We start from the raw sequence: 9880 nt of genomic DNA, 5'->3' as shown, positions 1-9880 counted from the left end.
GGTTTTAGATTGTAGGATTCCAAATTGTCCGGACCCAGATGGCAAAGCTCGTTGAATTGTAAAAAAAAAGTGTCCGGACCTGACAATCTGAACAAGATCGGAATGGATACCTGTCTTGGAGATGCCCTAAAGAAACAACAGAATCCTGTATACCTAAGGGAGTCATGACCACTAATGTATTTATCTCGACATGCAAGTATTCCACCTCATCATACAATTATAACGTCTGTATCAACATGCAATCACACGTGGAAAAACCCCACCACAACATTTAGCCATGCATGGAAAAATGTTTTCCATTCAATTATTCTAATTATATTCAATAAATATTTTACAACAATACATAATCAAAATTAATAAGTCATGTGTATGTTTAATTTTGGTTCTCATGTTACCAACCCAAATTTCATCAACCAATTCATGCAGGAACTCACCGGGTATTCTTTGCTCGAGCCCAAATGAACAATAAACTCCAATGTTTCTTAACTCGAGCTCAAATGAATTGGAATGAACAGTAAACTCCAAAAAAATGTTTTTTCTTTACAAACTTTGACAAATGTTTTGACTTTTGAGTGCTTGCAAAGTTCATCATGGAATGACATTGATTTTCTTTTCTTTGACACGGCTTCTATGGATGCCATTCCATGATGAACTTTGCAAGCACTCAAAACATTTGTCAAAATTTGCCCCAACAAATCAGACATTTTTGAATTTTTTTTTCAATCATTGCGGACTTGGGTGCACTCCCATGAACCTACTCGTATTTCTCCAAGAGAATGTAGAGGGCCAGTCTTCGGGAAATACACTTTGGTTCCTGGTTGTATATGCACCCTATATGGGGATTTTTTTTAATATTTTAATAAAAAGTCAAAATAGGTAAGAACTATTTTGACAAAACACTTGACTTACTTTTGCACTGACATATAAATGTCGACGAAAAAAAAAGTTGACCTCACAGCAAAAAAGACAAAATTTATTTGCTATTATAGGTCACTATTCACACTATTTTAGCCAAAAAATTGTCTTTTTTGAAAAGAAGTCAAAAGGATATATTTTTTTGTGGATTTTATTTCTCACGAGTACAATAGAAGGTCAAGTTTATTTCAAAAATATTTTCAGAAATTTTTGACTTTTTGTTGAATTACTAATTTTTTCCCCATATAGGGTGCATATGTCCCCATAGACCAAAAATTCCCCTCCGCCAGTCTCCACAATAAGATTGTGCAGTACTAGTAGGATAGCGGTTTTGCACGTAGGAAATGGAAAAGGCGCGTGCACATGAGCTCATGCAAAGGTAAAGCTGGGCGGAAACCCGTGTGATTCTTTTTACCACAAAAGGGCAAAAAAGAAACATCCCATCCACACTCACTCGCTCGCTCGCTGTAGTAGTAGCCCGTAGCCCTGTTTCCCGATTTTAACCCTGAGGTAACTAGTCACGCTGGCGAGTGGGTAAACTTTCTACTCCCAAAATGGAGCACTACTGATGAACAGCGACATTAATACCTACCAATTCTGCCACTCACAGGTCTACTAGGAGGCAGCAGCTACAGACCCGGTGTTAAAGGAAGGGAGAGAGGGGGAGGGGAGGGAGCTGGCCCCCCATGGGAAACATCTACTGTGGGGAGACGCTAGCTGCGGCGGCCTGGCGCTGCCATCACGGCCGTGCTGTTCATTCATGGCACTGCTGCGCTGCGCTGCGTTGGCGGTGGCAGCCGCAGACGCAGACGCAGAGATGCAGGGCGCTGCTCTCTCACCTCCTCTCGGCCCTGCGTGATTTGATAAGTGGAGGCAGGCGACGCAGCCAATGCCAAAGATGGCATGAATAGGCAGGGGGGCACAGCCTTTTCACCATACGTACTTCTCCCCGGCATGCACGGGCATACAAAACCCGGAAGCAGCTCCCCTAACTTACGTTACACGCCGTTGGGGACACTAGCATGTGGGGCTGATTCACAGCGAGCCCACCTGTCAATCGCCGAATGGCACCCTGCCGCACGGCAGAGGATCCGCGTCCACAAAACCCAACCCCCACGCACCGCGCGCAGCCGTTTTACCCAGCATGGCAAGAGGCGCATCCCGAGCATCACTCGTCGACTGACGAGGACCTGAGGCGGAGGCCCTAGAGGGAGCAAAGCAAAAGGTGCTGGTGAGTGGTGACTATAGCTACCATGACAAGTTGAGAGAGAGAGGGAGAGACCCACACTAGGCTGTCGCACCAACGGGTCAGGAGGGAGGGAGAGAGAGAGAGAGACGGGGGTTTTAATTTGAAGGGCGAAGCCTGGTCACTCGTGTGTGTGCGTGTGTTTCCCCCCGTCGTCGCCACTCTCCCTCTTTCCCCTCTCTCCCTCGAGAGAGGAGAGGAGAGGGGGGCCAGCAAGCAGGCAAGAGCAGTGTTCCACCTCCACTTCCACGACCAGCATCGCCAGCGCACCACGAGCTAGCTAGGGCCGACGACAGGCGCCGCAATGGAGATTGGCAGCGGCGGCTGCGGCGGCGGCGACGGGAGCGGCGGAGGGGGCGGGGACGACCAGCAGCGCCACGGGCTCAAGTTCGGCAAGAAGATCTACTTCGAGGACAGCACGGGCCCCGGCGGTGGCAGTGGCGGCGTTAATGCGTCCTCGTCCAAGCCGCCCGCGGGCGGCGGGAGGAAGGGGAAGGCCGTGGCCGCCGGGGGAGCGTCCGGCTCCGCGCCGCCGCGGTGCCAGGTGGAGGGGTGCGGCGTGGATCTGAGCGGCGCCAAGCAATACCACTGCCGCCACAAGGTGTGCTCCATGCACACCAAGGAGCCCCGCGTCGTCGTCGCCGGCCTCGAGCAGCGCTTCTGCCAGCAGTGCAGCAGGTCACCATTTCTCCTCCCACCTCCGCCTCCTCTCTCGCCGCGTTTCTCTTCTGTCTTCTCCCCGCCAATTTCTTGACGTATTCTCTAGTAGTAATACATGTTTTATTCCTAGCCATTTTTTATTGGCTTCTTGTTCAAGGTTTCCTTCTGTCCACATTAGGTCAACTGTAGCCCAAGTATTAATAGGTATAGTAGTACTCCAGTAGTAGTATCATTGTGACAAACTTAGCTTGGTGGGGCCTTCCGCTTCTGTCAATTGCTTTGCGTCTAATTAGTTTCACAAGCTTCTTTCATTGGGTTGGGTGTTAGCGACTTTTTTTACTTATTATTACGGCCATTGCTTGTAGCAGCTTACTATACTTTGTATTCTATATTTGAGTGTGCTGATGATAGTTCTTAAGTTGGTAGACTGATTGATATGTTTTCAGTGATGTGACATCCCTGCCTTCCGGTTGCTTTGCATAAGATTCCTCTAGCTAGCTTATCTACTATACTAGTACTTGGTTGTTTACTAGTAGCCGATTCGTGGTAGTCCAAAAACTATCCATTTCGTATAATTAGTTCTAAAAATGGTCAAATCAAATCAGGAACAGTGAGAAATAACGATCTTCCATTGTACTCCCTCCGTCCGAAAATACTTGTCATCAACATGGACAAAAAATGATGTATCTAAAACTAAAATACATCTAGATACATCCCCTTTTATTCATTTTGATGACAAGTATTCCCGGACGGAGGGAGTAGCATTCTGCGTCGTCATAGGTTGGTAGGTTAGTCCATATTCGGTTCAACTCAAGCTCCTTTTCTTTTTGTGAGGGGCAAGCTTCTCTCTTTAGTTTTTTTAACACGGTACAGACCACGCTCATATATATGCGCATACACCCATCTTATGAATACACCCGCAGACCCAATCCCTATGAGCATCTTCTAGAGACTGCGCATTGTCGGAAATCCTGAAATAAATGCGAGCACCATGACACTTCTCTCTTTAGATAGCTGACTTTCTACGCGACATGTAACTTTCTGTAAACTATTTCCGGTTTTACCTAGGTTAGAAAACCCAAAGACTGCATTACAGATGTTTATATGTTTTTTTAGGGGTTACAGATGTTTATATGTGCTATTCAACTTCTTTGTATTTCCTTTGTTGAAAATTTCTTTGTAAATGGGCGAATGGCTTGTGGCTCAAATTGTTTAATTGTGTTATTAATTACCATCACTTTAACTGAAAAAACAAAGCATACACATTGATTAACTATTTTGGATTTATTTTTTTGCCCCCCTCTTATTGCACAGTACTGTGTATGCTCGGGATGTTGGTGCGCTCATGGTGTGAACAACGGGAAGGAGGGGAAAAGAACTGGTTGAATATAGATACTGAAAATATGTTTGAAATAAACTTAATCTTCCACTGTACTTGTAAAAAAATCATAAAAAGAAAAACCCCATTGACTTCTTTTGAAAAAAAAAACAAATTTTCCAGCCAAAATAGTGTGAATAGTGATCTATAATAGCCAAAAAAATGCCCTGAAGTCAACGCTGGTTTTTTATTCATGAAAATTTACATACTGGTGCAAAAGAAAGTCAAGTTTACTCTAAAAAAGCTTCAAAACTTTTTTGACTTTTATTTACATATTAATTTTTTTCTCATATGAGTTGTATATACACCCAGGAACCAAAGTACATTTCCCCATATTGATGAGAAATGTTCAGTTTAGATAGACACATTCAAAAAATATGTACAGTACATTAGATTTCAGTTTGCCAGTTGAAAGGGCAGTTACCAATCATTCCGTAATTTTTCATTCACTAACAACCCATTGCAATGTTTTTTTTTGAAAGGAAAACACAAGTAATGCATTACAATATTGTACCTGGCATCTCGCCAATTACAATGTCAGAGACAAATGCAGGAAAATGGCCTAGCCATATCTCTATGCAGCCATTCCCCATGCCAACACCATGCGCTGCTAAAACATGTGCAGCAACGTTACAGTCACGCTTACAGTGAACTACATCAACAACATTCAGCCCTACTTGTTTTCATAATAAGTTCTATACTCCCTCCGTTCCTAATATTTTTCTTTCTAGAGATTTCAACAAGTGACTACATACGGAGCAAAATGAATGAATCTACACTCTAAAATATGTCTATATACATCCGTATGTGGTAGTCCATTTGAAGTCTCTAAAAAGACAAATACTCCCTCTGTTTCAAATTACTCGTCGCTGAAATTGATGTATCTAGAACTAAAATACATCTAGATACATCCATTTCTGCGACGAGTAATTCGGAAAGGATGGAGTATTTAGGAACGGAGGGAGTAGTTTATAAGCGAAATGACTTATGTTCTCTGGCTCTAGTTCTTTTACGAAACTTATGAATGTCTGAGTTGTGCTAATGTCCAGCGTGTCTCTGACGAGAGGCATAATCAGAAAAGCTTAAGCTGAAATGATATCTCCCTCCACACTTGATGGACAATCCCTTTGCCCCTTGCACCTTGGTGAGGTGCATTATTGATTGTGTTAAGCCAGACATCTCACATCTGTATGAATGATTACAATCTTCTTTACACATGTACGGTTCCTTTCTCCGTTTCTTTTCCGGGGCTTGTTTTTCCACGTACGGGGTGTGATTATGAAGGCCGTTAAGATAATGTTGCTTAATGGGATGCTCAGTACTGCTATATTAAGAAGAGAGACATTCTTGGCATTACCACGCCCTTTTGACCAGACCTGTTGTTTTCCATTATGCTTGTTTGTTCCCAAGATATGCTAATATATATAGGGAGCATGTAGTACTTGAGCAGCTTTGCTATATCTTTGTTAATAAATTTGTATTCCAAACTCTACTGAAATTTTTAGTACCGTTAGTAGTACCCATCGTGTATTGCATCAACTTGATTTTTGTTTTGTTTGATCATATACAATGAGACCCTGTGAGATTTGGATCCCATAACTTTTATTCGGTCATCACTCATCATACCTCTCAGGTAAATTCAGTTGAGGAGGGTTGCACCAGTTGCCTGAATGAGGGTTGTACCACTAATTCTCTGCTCGAATTTCTCAGGTTCCACCAGTTGCCTGAATTCGATCAAGGAAAACGCAGCTGCCGCAGACGCCTCGCAGGCCACAACGAACGCCGGAGGAAGGCACCCCCCGGCCCTCTCGCAACACGCTACGGGCGACTCGCTGCATCCTTTGGTGAGCAGCAGCTGCTGATTTGCCAAACTTGCTCTCACCGATCACTATTGGTCCAGTTGCATTTGCTGATTTGCTCTTGTGGTTCTTGGTGCAGAAGAACCCGGCAGGTTCAGAAGCTACCTGCTGGATTTCTCGTACCCAAGAGTTCCGAGCAGCGTGCGGGATGCCTGGCCGGGGGCTCGACTAGGCTACCGGATGCCTGGTGAAATCCAGTGGCAAGGCAACCTAGACCTGCGTCCTCACACAGGTGCAGGCACGGGATACGGCCACCACCATGCATACAGCAGCCACGGCGGCTTCCCCGGCCCAGAGCTCCCTCCAGGTGGGTGTCTCGCAGGGGTCGCCGCCGACTCCAGCTGTGCTCTCTCTCTTCTGTCAACTCAGCCATGGGACAACACCCCCCACGGTGCCAGCCACGACCACCGGTCCGCGGGCTTCGATGGCCACCCTGTGGGAGTGTCACCCTCCATCATGGCGAGTAACTACATGCCGCCGCCGGCGAGCCCCTGGGGTGGCTCCCGGGGCCATGAAGGCGGCCGGAACGCGCCGCATCAGCAGCTGCCACATGACGTCCAGCTCCACGAGGTGCACCACCCAGCAGGCTCTAGCCAGCACGGCCACTTCTCAGGCGAGCTCGAGCTCGCCCTGCAGGGGAACAGGCCGGCGCCTGGGCCACGCGGCGGCGATCACGGCAGCAGTGGCGGCGCGTTCGACCACCCCGGCAGCTCGTCCAACTGGTCCCTGTAGGGGCCATTCCAACTACGTTACCCTAAGTCTGCGCAGGGAAGCATGGAACTGAAGAAGCCCCTGTCTGCCGTTCATTTTTCCCTTCTGGTCACCGGTATGGGAAGGAAGGGCTCCGAAGTGGCAGGCGACTGATTTCTTCCTTATGCATAATGTCCATGAAAACTCCAAACTATTTGCGCCCATGTGATGTAAACCTCCATGAATTTCAAGTATCGGTATGCTTGCCGAGGACTTTGACTCGGCGTATTATTCCCTTGTTAATCCTGCATTGCCAGGAATCTGTTCTTGTTTATGCATGCAAAGTTAAGAGACCACAAGCACACCGCGTGGCTTTGCAGCATGCTCTCAGCACCGGTGGTGTCTTGTTGATGGGCTGGCCGAGGTGAGAAAGTGAGATCAAGCAATGCGGTAGCTTCTTTACTCCAAAAGAACACATTAGTGGTGACTGGTGACAACTCTGGTATATTCTCTCCAAAACATCAGCACCTGCTTTCATGTGACAGAGACTGCCAAGGAGAATGTGTTCCAAGCATCTCCTCTTTTTTCCAGTCACCATTTGCTGGGATGCTGATCCAGATCTTTGTGATCTTGTTGATTTTGTTTGATGGTAAAGCTGAAACCTTTGATGTTTCCAAAGACTGACTTTAGGTCTGAACAAAATTAGGGAGCCCACTTTAGAAAGGAGAACAAATAATTGCCAGAGGTAGGGCAAGGGTGGGATGATGCAGCCATCATGATGACATAATAATTGAGCTCACACTGACAAATCTTGTGCCACATGTTGGCCCGTGATCAACAAACAGTGATCATAAATGGATCGCTTGTCCACATGAAAGATCGACACAAATGTAATTGCACTGTACACAGATTCCGGCGTTGGCTGGAACAAAGAGATGAACAGTGTCAGCCTTCCCACGACTCTAACTTCAACAGTTCAGTTGATGAGTGATGAATAGTCCCTCGATTAGAAAGCAGGAATGGGAAACGTCTAGTGCAATTCTTCTTACATTACCGCTAGCTGAATTCAACTCGTTTCTTCACAGCTTAACACACTACTGTCTTTTGGCCGCGGTAACTTCATTCGGAGTTCTTGTAACGCCCTCGATGCGGCTATATCTCCCACGTGTCGAAGCACGACTTAGAGGCATAACCGCATTGAAAGCAATGTCGCAAGTGAGGTAATCTTCACACAACCCATGTAATACATAAGGGAAAGAGATACATAGTTGGCTTACAATCGCCACTTCACACAATTACATGAATAAAGCATTACATCATCCAGATACAATCAAGGTCCGACTACGGAACCAAAATAAAAGAAGAACCCCAAATGCGACAAAGGTCCCCGATCGACCCCAACTGGGCTCCACTACTGATCAACTAGAACGGAAACAACACAAAGGACAAGATCTTCATCGAGCTCCTCCTTGAGCTTGGTTGCGTCACCTGCTCGGTAACATAGGCGCCTGCAAACTGGTTTTGGAAGTATCTGTGAGCCACGGGGACTCAGCAATCTCGCACCCGCGAGATCAAGACTATTTAAGCTTATGGGTAAGGTAAAGGTATGAGGTGGAGCTGCAGCAAGCGACTAGCATATATGGTGGCTAACATACGCAAATGAGAGCGAGAAGAGAAGGCAAAGCACGGTGGATAAAGGTATGATCAAGAAGTGATCCTGGACTACCTACGTCAAGCATAACTCCAACAACCGTGTTCACTCTCCGGACTCCGCCGGAAAGAGACCATCACGGTTACACACGCGGTTGATGTATTTTAATTAAGGTCAACTTCGGGTTTTCTACAACCGGACATTAACAAATTCCCATCTGCCACATAACCGCGGGCACGGCTTTCGAAAGATAATACCCTGCAGGGGTGTCCCAACTTAGCCCATGACAAGCTCTCACGGTCAACGAAGGAATAGACCTCCACCCGAGACGTTCCGATCAGACTCGGTATCCCGGTACAACAAGACATTTCGACAGGGTAAAACTAAACCAGCAACACCGCCCGAATGTGCCGACAAATCCCGATAGGAGCTGCACATATCTCTTTCTCAGGGCACACTCAGATGAGCAATCCGTACAACTAAAACCAAACCTCGAGTTTCCCCGAGGGGGCGCTGCACAGGGCTCTAGTTCGGACCAACACTCAGAGGAGCACTGGCCCGGGGGGGGGGGGGGTTAGAATAAAGATGACCCTTGAGTCTGCAGAACCCAAGGGAAGGTGGTAGGTTGTTAGTGCAAATGGTAAAACCAATGTTGGGCATTGCTGGAAGAGCTTTACTTAAGGCGAACTGTCAAGGGGTTCCCATTATAGCCCAACCGTGTAAGGAACGCAAAATCCGGGAACATAACACCGATATGACGGAAACTAGGGCGGCAAGAGTGGAACAAAACACCAGGCATAAGGCCGAGCCTTCCACCCTTTACCAAGTATATAGATGCATTAATTAAATAAGATATATTGTGATATCCCAGCAAGTAAACATGTTCCAACAAGGAACAACATCTCCATGTTCCAACAAGGAACAAACTTCAATCTTCACCTGCAACTAACAACGCTATAAGAGGGGCTGAGCAAAGCGGTAACATAGCCAATCAACGGTTTGCTAGGACAAGGTGGGTTAGAGGCTTGGTTCAACAATATGGGAGGCATGACAAGCAAGTGGTAGGTATCGCAGCATAGGCAAGCAAAAGAGCGAGCAACTAAGCAAGCAAAGATAGAAGTGATTTCGAGGGTATGGTCATCTTGCCTGAGATCCCGCAAGGAAGAAGAACGAATCCAAGAAGAAGACAAACGGTCGTAGACAAACAAATCCTCACAACTCCGGAACGAAACCGAAGCTAACGAGAGAAGCAACCCGGAAAGAAACAAACAACATAGTAAACAAACAAGCATAAACAAGTCATGATGCACAAACAAGGATGATGCATGTCCGGTTTAATGAGGCATGGCATGGCAAAGTGCAACAAACAATACTACAAGTTAAGTGGAGCTCAATATGCAACGAGGTGCATGTTGACGGAACACCACATCAATCATTTAGTTATCTCTCGTTTAAGCTACCCAACAATATTAACTGTTGTT

General features: G+C 46.3%; 1 protein-coding gene across 2 annotated transcripts; it reads left to right on the top strand.

Moving 5' to 3' along the window:
- The first annotated feature begins 2165 nt into the window (after nt 1-2165).
- LOC123151221 (squamosa promoter-binding-like protein 17) lies at nt 2166-7039 on the top strand. 2 transcript variants are annotated; one of them, XM_044570966.1, is made up of 3 exons: nt 2166-2839; nt 5910-6043; nt 6141-7039. In XM_044570966.1, exons 1-3 carry the CDS (start codon nt 2466-2468, stop codon nt 6788-6790), a joined length of 1158 nt encoding a protein of 385 aa, XP_044426901.1. In that variant the 5' UTR covers nt 2166-2465; the 3' UTR covers nt 6791-7039. The 2 variants fall into 2 exon arrangements, with proteins under 2 accessions (XP_044426901.1, XP_044426900.1); XM_044570965.1 differs by having other exon boundaries at nt 2175-2839; nt 6138-7039.
- Nucleotides 7040-9880: the final 2841 nt, after the last annotated feature.

The sequence above is a fragment of the Triticum aestivum genome, chromosome 7A, assembly GCF_018294505.1.
Source record: "Triticum aestivum cultivar Chinese Spring chromosome 7A, IWGSC CS RefSeq v2.1, whole genome shotgun sequence".
Classification (NCBI taxonomy): Eukaryota; Viridiplantae; Streptophyta; class Magnoliopsida; order Poales; family Poaceae; genus Triticum; species Triticum aestivum.
Note: the sequence above shows the minus strand (reverse complement) of the source record. Positions and strands in the feature narration are given on the sequence as shown.

Coding starts and splice junctions, on each gene's coding strand:
- LOC123151221 (XM_044570965.1), top strand. CDS start 2,466: ATGGAGATTGGCAGCGGCGGCTGCGGCGGCGGCGACGGGAGCGGCGGA. Junction 2,840..5,909: donor TTCTGCCAGCAGTGCAGCAG/GTCACCATTTCT, acceptor CGAATTTCTCAG/GTTCCACCAGTTGCCTGAAT. Junction 6,044..6,137: donor GCGACTCGCTGCATCCTTTG/GTGAGCAGCAGC, acceptor TTCTTGGTGCAG/AAGAACCCGGCAGGTTCAGA.